This window comes from Dromaius novaehollandiae, chromosome 7 (assembly GCF_036370855.1).
Source record: "Dromaius novaehollandiae isolate bDroNov1 chromosome 7, bDroNov1.hap1, whole genome shotgun sequence".
NCBI classification, from domain to species: domain Eukaryota; kingdom Metazoa; phylum Chordata; class Aves; order Casuariiformes; family Dromaiidae; genus Dromaius; species Dromaius novaehollandiae.
Window position 1 is genome coordinate 12,496,847 of NC_088104.1, and position 14,105 is coordinate 12,510,951.

The following is a 14,105-nucleotide window of genomic DNA, read 5'->3' on the forward strand; positions in this document are numbered from 1 at the left end:
CAGATTCCTTCAAGAAAACCCTTTTATGTGTTTTTGACATGATAAATATCTTCACAGCATGGTTTTAGTGCAAGTTCAGCATAGTTTCATGTAGCAATACATAATAATGATACAATTTACACACTGGGAGAGTACAGAAGATGTTGAATATTTATATGCACTTCTGCTACTGTACTCTTAATAATGTAGTAATATAACTACATTTTCAGCCTGAGTAAATATAATTGCTTTCAATGAGAAGTCTTCAGAAAGTCTATTTAATCAGCTAATAAAAGCAAACTTATGTAGAATACTAATATGCTAGTCAGCATGTGTGAATCACAGCTATAACACCCACCTGGTATTTGGAAAATAATTACAGTTCATTAACAAAGTGTACAGTCATCAGCCTCCCTAAATATGACAGCATATAGATGAAAAACACTCATCACATTACTCACCCGAACACAGAGATGCTCTTAGTCTCGCCCCTGTTTTATGGTTAGCCTTCTCGTTTTCCCAGGTATATTCGCTTTTCCTAAAAAGAAATTTTAACAAGGTAGATTCTGAGGATTTTTTACATTTGTCAAAGCATCGTGGATATACAGACTACTAGTAAACTAAGTAAGGCAAAAAGAATTCAATGTACACATAGAAGTATCAAAATAACTGTACACACACAAACCATATTGCAGCACATATATACAAGAGGTATGAAACACTTACCTACCCAGGAGAGCACCACTTGTTTTGGTTCACCTCAGTTCTGAACATTTGCTGGCCTGTTTCCCACTGCCTATATTTATTTGACTTGACACCTCTGTCCAATTGCAATATAGCCCAACCTCACCACCCTTATCAAAATCCCCCCCAAAACATTCTGTTTATAATGAGGATGTATTATTCAAAATGCATGTGACATAGTTCTTAGAACTGGCTTTCTCTGTGTTAAATACACAAAAACCTATATATTTTAAAACAAAACAATTTCCTCAACCTCCCAAAGAGAAGAGACAAAGTCCATGGGAAATATAAGATGCAGTTATATAACTGAAACATTATCTAAGGTATACGCACAAGGAATAGAAAGTAGATTATCTACATTACTCATTCTGCCTTTTCCTCTTCTGCATGCTCGACTGTGCATCATTAGAATTCTTTATATGCAATTTACTATCTCTTCGATTTTCTAATGCCAGGAATTTAGCCTCAAAATTTCTTGTCAGTACCAAGTACAGCTCATGTGCTGTCCTACCCTTTCCATCTCCCAGTTTGTTTAAATTAATGTATTGCAATACAGTGAAAATACCCTATATTGGCACTTGCTGCCTACACAAAGAGAGGAAGTCTTCTGTTTGATGGTATCAATGACTAAAGTGTCTCACTTTGATGACAGTATCTGATGTCAAATATTGCTGGGTTTTGTGCAGTACTTTTCTCTCTCGTACAGATGCACATCATTTGACATCCTGCACTAAGTACACTGGTTGTCACCCTTTACATGATGTCAACCCCTGATTTATACTAAAAGCATCACCAGCACCAGCTTTTCAAAAATGAGTAATACCAGTTTGCAACAGTAATGAGCATCACCTGCTGATGCACCGGGCATCCTTTATGTCGCATGTAGACGAGTGTTTTAAGGGACTGCCAGAGATTTTACATTAGCTCAAAGAGAGTGAGGGAGAAAAAAGCTGCTGGTTTGAGCATACCCAAACATCAATGTTTCACTTTGCCTTCCCACCCTGCTTACCATTCGTGCCCCTGAGGCTTTGCAGGACACGGACTGCGCAGCCAGGCTGAGCCTATAGGGCAGCTTTGTGAATCTCTCCCTGTCCAGATAGCTCACTTTTCCTTGAGGGTGGCTCACCCATCCGCAAGGCCCATTTTTTGATTTAATTTATGAGAGCACAGAGGCTCCTGCCCTGCAGGGCCTGCTGCTCGTCAAGGGTCTACAACGGCTCAGACAGCACGCCGCGGCTTGCCGGAGATGCGAAGACCCAGCTCTGTTCTTTTTTTTTTTTCTTGTTGAGCTGAGAAACAAGTTCCGAGGCTGCTCCCGGGGGCAGGCGGGAACGGGCAGGGAAGCGGCGGCAAAGCCCCGAAAGGTCGAGAAGCACCTGCGCCGCCGCCAACGGGCACAACAGCACGCGCTCCCTCACTCCCACATTAGCCCCGCCCATTCTCCCCTCCGATTGGCTCCTCGGCGATCCTTCTCCGCCAATTCCTGACCGTGCCCCGTAGCACCGCCCCTCCGCCTTCCCGCGCGGGCCGCCGCCGGCGCCTAGCGAGGCCGTGAGGGGGGGCGGGGTAGGGCGGCCGTTAGCTCCGCCCCTTTCCTAACGGCCGCCGCGTCTGTCAACCAGGCCGGCTCGGGATTGGTCGGCGCGGGGCGTGTGCCCCCCCCGCCTGGGGAGGGGGCAGAGCGGGACGGCGCGCGGCCCCTCCTTCCCCCCCCCGCGTCGGGGCTGGGGCGATGGCGAGGTCGGGGGCTGCGCGGCCGTGCAAGGTGCGTGGGGGGCCGCGGGGGGAGGGGGCCGCCGGCTGGGTTTTGGGGGGGGGGGGTCATCTACAGCCCCTTTTTGGGTGGAGCCGGGCCTCAGCCCTCTCTTCAGGTAGTGTTTTAGGCGCCTGCTTTTGTGGCTGGGGTTTTGTGTTGCGGTTGCCGAGTGCAGCGCGGCGGGGGCCCTACTGCTGGTGCGGGTTAGTCCCCTTAGGCGCTACGTTTCTTTCGTTTTCCTGGGTTTGGGCCAGCAGCCTTTCCCCAGTGCTCAGTGGGCTTATTTGTACCAGTAAGGTGTGTTGCATCAAGCTTTTTCCCTCAGGTGTTCTTCCACCTAGATATATCAGTGATTTTGTAAGTATTTGAACTATGATGGTAGCTTACACATAAAATCCCCACAGTTTAGGTGCTTATTTTCGTTTAGATAAGTAGAGAACTGAGAGAATTCCAGGCTCGATTTCAGTCTGGAAAGTCTGTCTGCTCTTGTGCTTGTCCACGTCGTTTCCATTAAGTGAACTGCTGCATTTGTAGAATGGCACTGAAGTTAATAAAGCTTTGTGCTGTGTAGGGCTTGGTTTGTGGAGTGAAAAATGCAAGATTCAGGCCCTAGTGGTTGTGGTGGGCTCCTTCCTTGCACTCAGAGCTGTAAATTAACTTTAACTGACCTTTCTCAGGAGAAGTTCTTGAAATTAATGATGTATGTTATTCTTCAATTATACTGTGAAAATATTTCATGAAAGTCAAAGTTATTTCTATAATCAGCAGGTACTGTCTTCTGGAAGACTAGCAGGAGCGGCCAAGTTAACAAATGGAAGAAAACAGTAAGACCTTAGTCATGATTACTACGTAAGATCGTGTGTACATGTGAGCATTTGGGAGCCTCATACCTGTCGTACCTCACAACTAGCCAAAAATTCTTTGCATGTATCAAAAAAGGTTCTTAGCAGGAAGGCAGTACTGCCCATGAATAAACAAGACTCGAACTGAATAGGAGTTCTGCTTGTGTAAACACAGGGTTGAATATCTATGTTGTGTGTTATTTATAAAAGATTGAATTTGTATAGTTACTAGCCTCATGTGAGATTGTTGAATAAAGACTGAATTCTCCTTTGAGATAAATTGTTAATATCTGCTAATACATTTGTTGCAGCAATACAGATGGACTTTAAAAAAAGGAAAAGGTATTTTGTTTCTTGATAAAACACAGTTCCTGTTTTTCTAGTTTGCTATTACTGAATAAAAGTAACTTTTTTTTTCTTTCTACTTTGCTGCTTATAAGGGAGATAGTATGAACAGTGAATTTGACTTTTTTTTTTTTCCCTCCCCCAGGTTTGGCTTAAAAAAAGGCTATCATTCTGATGCGGAGTCTGGATACTCTCTCTATTCAACAGACTCTGAAGATCAGGTAATTATTGACTTTTTAACACCATCATCTCTGTTAATTTAGAGAGAAAGGAGTACCTTGGATAATAAAAGAAAAACAGGATAATTCAGATAGTACTGCATCTGGACTAGAAATAGCAAATTTGCAAAGCCAACTGAAGTGTTTAAACTACATAATGCAGATACATTTATGTTGGCTTTGTGTGGAGTGAATTGGGCTCTGACAGAGCTTATTAAGGCACAGGATCTATTTTATGAACACATCCATGCTGTTTACACTATAGAGCTGGCCCTGGCAGATATGCAGCCATACTTGTGAGGTGCTGTGCCAAAAAGAATAAGTGATATACGGTCAATGCTGCTGTTCTTGTGTAACACTGAGTTAGTTTATCTCCAGACTAATAATATCCTGTGGATAATAGTTTAGCTGTTCATACAAATAACAGTAAAAAAATATGCACAATTAGAAAACAAAATCTGCCAAATGGACATGCATGCAACAACACAATTTAAGTTTTTTTTGTAAAAATTATGCATTTGCAAAGTTTGCAAGCTTTCATGAAATTGCAAAGTCATATATGGGTAAAATTTTTTGCTCATTATCACAGTTACTTTTTTTAGATGACAGAGTGAGAAACAGTCCCTCCTAAAATAGTATCTTGGTTTACTGAAAGAAAACAGTGATACTTATTTTTCTGACTTCCGTATTCTTTGTGCAGGTTGATACCATTCATAATGGACTTGACCGTTGTGCAGCTTTACTGCAGAATATTTTACAAAATGAGGCTACAGGTTGTATCTATTGAAAATTTAAGTTATATTTTTAGTTTCTGTAAGACTTTTGTTTTGTGGACTGACTTTTTGTTTCAAATAATATTAGGAAGAGAGACTATCCATAAACAACCTGGGAGAACCACTTCTGTTAAAACTATTTCCAAGCCTTTGATAACCAAAGGAAATACTTCCAAGAAGAAGGGGTTGAAAAAAAATGTTGCTGCTACACATGTGCGAAAAGAAATTGGTAAGTGGATTTTCATGTGTTTGCTTTTTTCTCAATATTGATTTACACTGTGTAATTTTTTTGATTAAATGTGTATTGATTACTACCTTGCCTACACAGTTGGTCACATCATAATGTTATCTATTTTATCTTGTTTTAACTTTTAGTTAATAAAAGAAAAATGACTGGGGCTTCATTTTCTGTAATTTAAATTAATAAATCCAGAGGGACTTAAATTCCGGTATATATGGTGCTTAACTTATTGAGGAGATCCATCATAGTTTCAGATAATTGTTGTCTTTTGTTATAGGTGGATCCAGGGATAGATCCATAAAGGATGTAGGCATTACTTATTACCTCTGGAAACCTGAAATATTTTAACAATTACTAGAATTCACAGCTGTTTGAGCTCTATGTATAATGAAGAAAATTGGGCATGTTTCCAAACACCAACATCATCAGGTCCAGCTAGTAGGAAATGATAGGAGGAGAATGGTGATACCCACACTCTATTTCTCCTGGGGAGTTAAGCACCACAGTGCATCTCTTTAGCATACACAGCTATAAACTGCCCTGGAGATAGGTGTCCCTTCAAGCTTTTCTCACAGATCACAATTTCTAGAAATAGGAAAGTGTTATAATATATAATAAGAAGAAGTCATATGATTTAGTGACCAGAGCACTTGAACAGAAAACAAGATCAAGTATTGTAGGCAGAGTGGCTCTCAGTTGAAAATACTTCACTTTTAAAAAGTGTTTCTCTCCCTCTCCACCCTACTTCCTTTCTGTGATGTCTAATCTGGCAGGCATGATGTGGGAATGCTTGCAGGCAGGACTTGTAGACTAGTAAGTAGCAGAATGCTTATTTTGGGAATTACAGAAGGTGGACATATAGCTAGTGTCTTTCTAGCACTGTAAAAAATAGGGTGGTCTTGATTATAACCAGCAGGAGAAATTTACGTTTGGACTGTGCTTTAGTACGGGTTATTGCCAAGGGCCTAAAAGATTAGGGAGCGGCTAAGCGGAGACTTTAAGAATTGTATTTTAGAATTGGCCTTCTGTAGGATTAAATTTCTGTGCTTCCTTTAAGGACAGCAGTCTGTTCAGCTGGTGTGTATTGCTGTATCAAGAGAAGAGGAGAAAAAAAAAGATGGATTAGTTTGCTGCTGGATAAAAGTCAGACTAGAATCTTAGGTGTAGGGGCTTGGGTTTTTTTGTTTTGTTTTGGTTTTTTTACTGTTTTTTAAAGGAATATACCTGCCAGAGTCTGCCTGATAACACTCTGGGTTTATGTAGATCAAGAAGATGGACAGCCTCAGCTGTTTTGGTTTTCTTCTCTCTATAGTGCCAGTATCAAATAGGAAACACGCATCATCCAACACACCTTCTACTGGGAAAGAACTTTCCAGTGCAGCACAGAATCAGCCAGTTCAACCAATTCATGTGCCTTGCAGTCAACACACTCCTGTGATGCATCAAAAATTATGTGAGCACGTGCAAACTCAGATGGCTCTGATAACTGGCCAACCATCGCAGAGCAGTAATGAAACTCCTACTGTAACTCCTTATTCTGCTTCAAATGTGGGTAAGTGAAAATACTACTTTAGAGCCTGCTCTCTTTACTGCAGATTGCCCTGATCTGTGACAATGTTACTTTCTTTCATTTCAGGTTGTCAAAATGTTACAGCTCTTAATTATCAATTGTCTACTTCCACACCTGCTCTGTCCCTGCAGCATTCAGCTAACCCTTTATCTACTTGGTCTGTGAGTAAAAGTTTGATTCAGATTATTAATAAATTTTTAAATTAGCACTGCTTCTTTAGTTATATTTATTTAAATATACAGATTTTCTTTTTTTAATTTTCCTTAAGGGAGAAAAAATTACACATCTCAACCTATAGTAATGAACAGAATAAGTAATGACAGAAAATACTGCTATGTAAAATACATTTTATGTGGAGATCAAAAAATGAAATTGGGGCATTTCCACTGGCTGTATTTATTGTTTCTGTATTGTGAATTCTGTAGTGAACAGCAGTCATAGAAGGTGCAGGAAATTACTCATTACTGTTAATAATTACATTCTCAACAATGCATATTAGGATCATTAATCAACTCCAGACTAAAGAAATCATATCTTTCATGTAATTGTAAGATTATCCCTGCTAATGATCAAGCTGACTGTTTCTTCAGATACTGTGTAGTATCTTAGAGCCACATTTTAAAATACTTATGTATTTCAGGGTATAAAATAAAACTAATGGAGAGTACCAACTGCCACCTTGGGAAATGTGGTAAAGGGCTTTCACCTTGAAACTGTAGACTTACCTTCTATCTGCAGGCAGTCCATGTATAGTTAGCGCTCTCCTTCACTTTTAAGAAATTCATCTACTTAAATTAATGAAAGGTAACAGTGTTTTGTTGGGTTTTTTTTCTTTTTTTCCCCCGTCCTTCCCTGTTCTAGTTGAATTCAAGGAATGAGTACTTATACAACAAACAAAAAAAAGAGACTTTTTTTTTCCTTGCAAAACAACTCAGTATGAACTGTGTTTTAATGTTGCCAATAACTTTTAAGGTAAAGATATTCAAAAGTAGATTTACATCTAAATTTGTAAATTGGGAAATCATGCAATTAAGCCAGAAAGAATTATAGGGTTTTTTCACATATATTGCAAAGAATGATCAAGACTAGATTGAATGAGACAAGTTTCTTTAACACTTAAACTGCGTGTTAATTTTTTGCTTAATATGAATATTGTTTATCCAGGATGTTCCTGCAGACAGTAGCAATGAATGTGGGCCCCAGATGGGAGGAACCATGGTTTGCCCAGTAGTTTCTAATCCTACTGCCACTACTGCACAAATACAGTCTGCCACTGCTCTTCCTGGTGTGATGCCTTGTATAGGATCAGGTGCATCAAGTAACTCTACAGTGCCTACATTCATTCCATCATCTTCTGGCAAAGACACCACCCCAAACCAAGAGCAATGGATAAAAGAAGCAGAGTTGATAAGATGTATACAGGCTCACCTGGCCTTGTTACAACCACATGAAATGAACAGCAGGACTGGACAAAAGCATCTTCGTCAATGTCCAGCACAACATAGTGTCTCAAGTAATAAGGAAGAGGACACTTCCGAAGAACACAGTGGGGACACAATCAGTGAAGGAGAGGAACTGAATGTACTTGACACAGCCCCAGTGAGAGAGACAAGCTGTCAGACAAGTTTTGTCAAGAAAGTTCTAAAACCTAAAAGAGAAAGTCCAGAAAAAACAGCCCATAAAGTCAGAACAGTAAAATATCTTTTGGGAGAGCTCAGAGCACTGGTAGCAGACCAAGGTAAAGACGTTTTCACTGTGCAGTAGAGTGATTACATAAAAATAACATGAGCTATGTTAAAGGAATGAGCACTCTTCAAGTTGTATGTGCCAGATGATATGTGACTACTGAGTGTTTTTTCACACCTTTGTCTTCAAGAGTTTCATGTTTCACTGTGTATAAGTATTAAATGATCATAACCACTAGGACAAAGTTCTCGTTTCATGTACAATGTTGTGCTCTGAGAGTTGATCAGGAAGGAGTTTTGGCAGATTGCAACAGCAATCCACCAAGTTTGACCGGAGAGCTAATTGGTGATGATTTATCAAGCACCTAACACACAGTTTTCATAGTCAAGCTTGTAAGTTTTGAATAAATAAAGATAGGCAGTCAAAATAAAGACAGGTTTTGTTTAAAAGAATAAATACTATTACACCACTTTGTAGGTTGCTGTCACATTAGAGTTTTTTCTGTGGTTTTTTTTTTTTCTCCCCTCTTGCAGATGATTCAGAAATGTTAAGGTTGATGAGTGAAATAGAAGACAGTATTTCATTGCTCCCAGCTGTAGTGGAAAGTACAAATATACAAGCTGAAATAGCGCTAGCTCTACAGCCTCTCAGAAGTGAAAATGCCCAGCTGCGTAGGTTAGTAACTGTTCAATGATTCTGTATTTACTCCGAAAATGCCTAAAACATCTTTAACTGAAGTGTTCTGAATTGCATGTTCTGGCATTGTTATGGTGTAAACTTTGTCATATCATTCTTGTCTGTGCAGTATTTATATATTACCAGCTGTGTTGGTATGGCTATATAGCTTCAAAAACTACTTAACATATAAGCACTGAAACAAGATTTCAATTAATACTGAAGTTCCAGTAGCATCAGTTTTTGCCAAATAGTAGTCTTTTGCTTGAAAAATGGATAACCAAGTGAGATGGGGCAAGTCATAAAGCAGCTGCAAAACTCTTATATGTCTGGTTGCATTCCCCTGTAAGATGGCAGTAATACTTACTATTTTACAAAAGTACTTCGAAGTTTAATGCATTCTTGTAAAGTGTTTTGAGAGTCCATTTAAAATACATTGCCATCTCTTCCATAATTGGGCCTTTTTCTAAGTGGGGCATTCTGGCTGAAAACCTCACTATTAAGATAGCTAGCCTGCTTGTAGTCTTTATGTACTCTATTCTTACTAGCAGAAATGGAGCTCATTTCAGGAGACCTCTTGAATATATAGCTGGATAGCACTTTACTTCAGAGGAGAGGGCAATATATCTACCAGAACTTGCAAAGGGTCTGTTGTGTTGAAGAAAGATAGGAATGCAGGAAAATGCATCATTAAAACTTTTTAGTACTTCTAAATATTTCTAGCTTCTAAGTTATATTTCTAAAACTTCTATGTATTTCTAAAATTTCTGTATTTCTAAAACATTTTTATGCTTCTAAAATAAGTAGACACTTCTTCCAAACTAATACAAAATGTAGTGGGTTTGAACTTACTCTGAACTTTCTGAATATGGGCTTTTTCATAATTCACATTTAGGAGACTAAGAATATTAAACCAGCAACTCAGGGAACGAGAGAGAAATGAGAAGACATCTGGACGGAACTGCAACTATGAATGTAAAGTACTAATACAGAATGATGCTTGTAGGGGCAATTTGTGTTAAGGTTTAAATAGAAACAGCTATATATATAAAGATATAGATACATCTATGTATTAGATATTTAAATAACAGTGTGTATTCATGCTGCCACTGGCCTTTAGTGGCAACTGAAGTAAGTGATGTGGGTCTGATCATGCAACTGCATCTATAGGCATGGATTTGTGCCTGTTTAGAACTCCACATAGACAGAGAATCAGATGTTCAGCTACAGAGCAGATTAATTTTATCCCTCTTACAATGCTTATATCCTTCTTACAATGAGGATGACATGCTAGACAACTAAGAAGGAAACTTACGTTTTATCTTCCCATCTTTAAAAACAAAAAAAACTTCTTCTATGTTTAAGCCAAAGTCCTATTACCAAGTTTATTTAAAAACTTAGTTCAATGTAGAAATCCCAAAATTGTAGACAAAACACTTAAACTTTCTATGTTTTTCTCCTGGTAGTAGTTTCTCTGCAGTCCCTGAATATGATGCTCCAGAGTCAATTGAAAGAATCACTAAAAGGCCTTGAGTCACTGCAAGCTAAAAATGAAGAACTATTTAAAATAATAGAAAGTCAGAAAGAAGAAAATAAACATGTTGCAAAAAATATCCAAGATAAAGATAAAGAATTGCTTGAAAACAAACAGCAATACGACATCCATACCACCAAGCTCAAGATTGGTATGTGTTTTGAATGTGTTTATTCTTCATTCAATGTTTTTAAACTTAATAGAAATGATTAGCTAAATTCTACTTGGCATTTTAGAAGTGGAAGAGGCACTAGCAAACATGAAGAGCCTTCAGTTTAAGCTGGAAGCTTCAGAGAAAGAAAATCAGATTTTGGGCATAACATTACGTCAGCGTGATGCAGAAGTTAACAGACTGCGTGAGTTAACCAGGTACTGTTGACTAAGCTATTTCTTTTGCCTCTTGACATCACTTTTTCTTTTTTTCTCTATTTTGGATTACCGTAATCTTAATACTACACCAGCATTATGTAGGTCAAAACCTCTCTTTCTATTTTTGTTATGATAGTACTTTAACTTTGTTAAAATAGAGCTCCAGTGCTCCAATTAGTGTTCTGTTGTAAAGTCTTTTGGAACCTGACATAATTTATGCAAAGTTTTAGCTCACATAGCAGGCCTGCCAATAAGGAGCTCCAAGAAAAGTGGATGGATCTGGAAACTGATACTTGAAGCTGTAGTATTTGGAGACTAGCTCTTAACCTTAATTAAGGAGGGATTTCTCTTTTTCCTTATATTGGCTTAGAAATCACTCCTTATGAAAAGAGCTTGCAGCACAGTCTGCTTTCAGGACCAACAGAGAGCTCTTCCTATAGGAATGAGCAGTCCAATCCTTAACTGCACATACCTTTGAAGTAGATTACACCCAGATATTATTTATGGATGTAGGTGGGAGCTCTTGGACCACTGAATTAAGGTGGCATTACTCACAAATTTTGGAGAACTATGCTATATGGTCTTTCATGTATATGGCAGCAAATTGGGAGGCTTAGGGGGCCTTTTGGATATGCAAAAGTGGTATGTACCTAAAATTTGTTTGTACATTATGTGCACAGGAAGTTGAATGGTTGCCTGTTCTGTTGTTTATAGTTGATACTGATTTGAATGGCACAATATTTTTAATCAGCACTTTTTATTTTTTTAGTAGAAGTTTATACTCATTACACTTTTCTGTAACTATTAAATACTGACCACCAGGTGGTGGTATAATGATATCTTATTACATGTGTATTTGTATGTGCTGTATACATAAGCATTAAATGTTCATTTTTTGCTACAGATGGTAAAAAAAAAAAATGTAGAAAAGTTTCTTTTATTAAATCTCTTCTTTTTAATATATTCCTTTGATGCAGTGGGAAAAATAATTTGGAAAAGTTTTCTCATTGATTTTTCAAAAGCTATTTCTATATGGTTTTTAAGAGCTTCTTGCTGTCAAATTATTTTGTAGTACTCAAAGCAGTACTCAAATCCAGAATAATTTCAAAAACTTTGCTGTTTTGTGCTCTTTTAATTATTTTATGGGCACATTTCTCTGAGTTGAAAATGGAAATTCAAGAAACTTGGAATTGATTCATGTTTACATTAATATTTTGTGCTATCATACTCACTTATATGGGTTATAACTTCACTGAAGTCTAATTAAATCTAATATTTTGGGTTTATATGAACATTTTTGAAAAATAGTTGCTAAATAAAGTAATTAACTTGATGAATTGATCTTAACAGAACCTTGCAGGGCAGTATGGCCAAGCTTCTGTCTGACCTCACAGTAGACAATATCAGACCAAAACCTGAAAAAGGTCTCTCGAAGTCTCTTTTGGAAGACTATGAGAAGCAGATGCAGTCTGATCCATTTCCTGTGAGTACTTCAGTAATGACTTATCTTAAAAAATTAGACACTGATCATATTTTGACAGACACAGAACCTCAGTTCTCAAACAAAAGTGGGGAATTAGAAGTGCTAAATCTAGCCTATGGAAAGTTTGCTGCTGAAGGAACTAAAATAAACAGTACATTCTCAGAAGAAGAAACCACGGCTCCAAGAATTCTACCAGCCTTACTGAAGCAAGATAGAGAAACAGTTAGTGATTCTGAGACTTTGCTAGATGACCAGAACAAACTGGATGAGACTATTTATATTCCATTAACTAGCAGTGCCTCTAAAAAACAGCTGCCAATCTCTGAAAGAACTGGTATGCAACCTCAAATCAGAGGGGCTTGTAAGATGTTGGACTTCAACTATGAACTCTCAAACTCTGAGCAGCAGAATGGATGTGAGGTGTCAAAGGACCCCACTATTTTGGATAAATTAAGTGCTGGATACAGTTTGAAAAAGACCATAGAAAACACACTTGAAGCTACAGGGAATACAGTGAAGCTGGAAGGAGACAAAGTCCAAACAAGGCCAGAAGACATTCCAAGTAGAGCTGCAAAAGACTTTACAGACAAACCAGACCAACCTCAGCTTGGTACATACCCTCGTGTTCCGGTGCTCTTTCACAAAGAGAATTCTCAGAAAAAAGGCAGTGAAATATCTGACCTTAGTTCTGTTTCATTTGATGATATGTCAGGGAAGTCTGAATGGAGTGCATCCTCTTTTTCAACATTTACTTCTCGAGATGAAGAGGACTTTAAGAATGGCTTAGCAGCCTTGGATGCCAACATAGCTAGGTTACAAAGAACTCTGCAAAATAGCATTATGAAACAATGAGTATGAAGAAACAAAATGGTGTGTACTTGTTTAGATAACTTTAGGTTTTGCTAAAGTATATTAATAAGTATGGTACTGATCTTAATATTTGTATTTTTTTGTATGAAGTGGATAGCTCCTAGCTGTTTAAATTATGAATGGAATTTGTTCCTCATTAAGTTATGGTGCTGCTTCTCTTCATGTGTACAATTTTAAATAACTGGTAAAAATGCCTTATCTAAATTAATGACTTAGCTTTATACCCTTAATTGCAAAATTAATTCTTAGCACGGCATTTGATAAATTTTTAAGAAACTGATGTGCTGTTGGTGATACAGTTTTTCTATTAAATGATGCATATCCTTATTTGTTTTCTTCTGTGTGCTTTTCAAAGTAGGAAGAGCAGCATTAAGATGCGTTTGAAGTCAGTTACAGATGTGATAAAATCTAGGGCAACTTTCATTTCATTATAACCTGGCTTGTATAAAACTGGATGTATAGTTACTTCCATTCTTTTTGACCAGGTATGTTTTCAGACCTTGCTCTGGTTCATCATGAAGGTGCACAAACATTAGTATCAACATCAAAGATGTGGGTGGGCCCACCTTTTAAGGTGAGATCAACAGTGCCAGTAACTTCCAAGTGTATTCTTATGATTTGAGTTGTAGCCAGATAGGAGTGCCCGATAGGAGCCCTAACAGCACACCCTAGGCTATGTCAGAGCAGCTCTGCAGGAAAGTTGAGAGCTATAATAGATCACTGGCTGAGCTTAAGTCAGTGTCATGCTGTTGACAAAAATGCAGCCGCCATCATGGAATTTGCAGAACACAGTAGATCTTGTAAAACCCATAAAGTAATCATTTTCTGCTCATCATTGATAAGACTCGTTTTTCAGTTTTGAGTGCTGTTCTTGCAGAAAGAAGTTGATTTAAGTGGAGAGTCCAGGTGAGGACAAGAAAAGAACCATGAGAGTTGTTTTGTTCTACAAGTTTGTTTTAGGTCATAGTTTTTACAGATGTTTATTTTTCTCTAAAGTAGAAGAGAATACAATACCTATGG

General features: G+C 38.2%; 1 protein-coding gene across 5 annotated transcripts; it reads left to right on the forward strand.

The window, feature by feature from the left end:
- Nucleotides 1-2,360: 2,360 nt before the first annotated feature.
- On the forward strand, nt 2,361-13,412 carry CCDC14 (coiled-coil domain containing 14). Of its 5 annotated transcripts, none has more exons than XM_064514689.1 (13): nt 2,361-2,488; nt 3,245-3,328; nt 3,812-3,887; nt 4,585-4,657; nt 4,746-4,886; nt 6,211-6,450; nt 6,535-6,629; nt 7,633-8,206; nt 8,688-8,829; nt 9,725-9,804; nt 10,296-10,514; nt 10,600-10,732; nt 12,083-13,412. In XM_064514689.1, exons 2-13 carry the CDS (start codon nt 3,291-3,293, stop codon nt 13,065-13,067), a joined length of 2,796 nt encoding a protein of 931 aa, XP_064370759.1. In that variant the 5' UTR covers nt 2,361-2,488; nt 3,245-3,290; the 3' UTR covers nt 13,068-13,412. The 5 variants fall into 5 exon arrangements, with proteins under 5 accessions (XP_064370759.1, XP_025974271.2, XP_025974272.2 ...); XM_026118486.2 differs by having other exon boundaries at nt 3,245-3,303; XM_026118487.2 differs by having other exon boundaries at nt 2,362-2,488; nt 3,248-3,303.
- The last annotated feature ends 693 nt before the right edge of the window (nt 13,413-14,105 follow it).

Bases quoted from the DNA above. Each gene is read 5' to 3' on its own strand.
- CCDC14 (XM_026118486.2), top strand. From the start codon at position 2,456: ATGGCGAGGTCGGGGGCTGCGCGGCCGTGCAAG. The intron at 6,451-6,534 runs GTAAGTGAAAAT...CTTTCATTTCAG, and splicing joins TTATTCTGCTTCAAATGTGG to GTTGTCAAAATGTTACAGCT. The intron at 8,207-8,687 runs GTAAAGACGTTT...CCCCTCTTGCAG, and splicing joins AGCACTGGTAGCAGACCAAG to ATGATTCAGAAATGTTAAGG.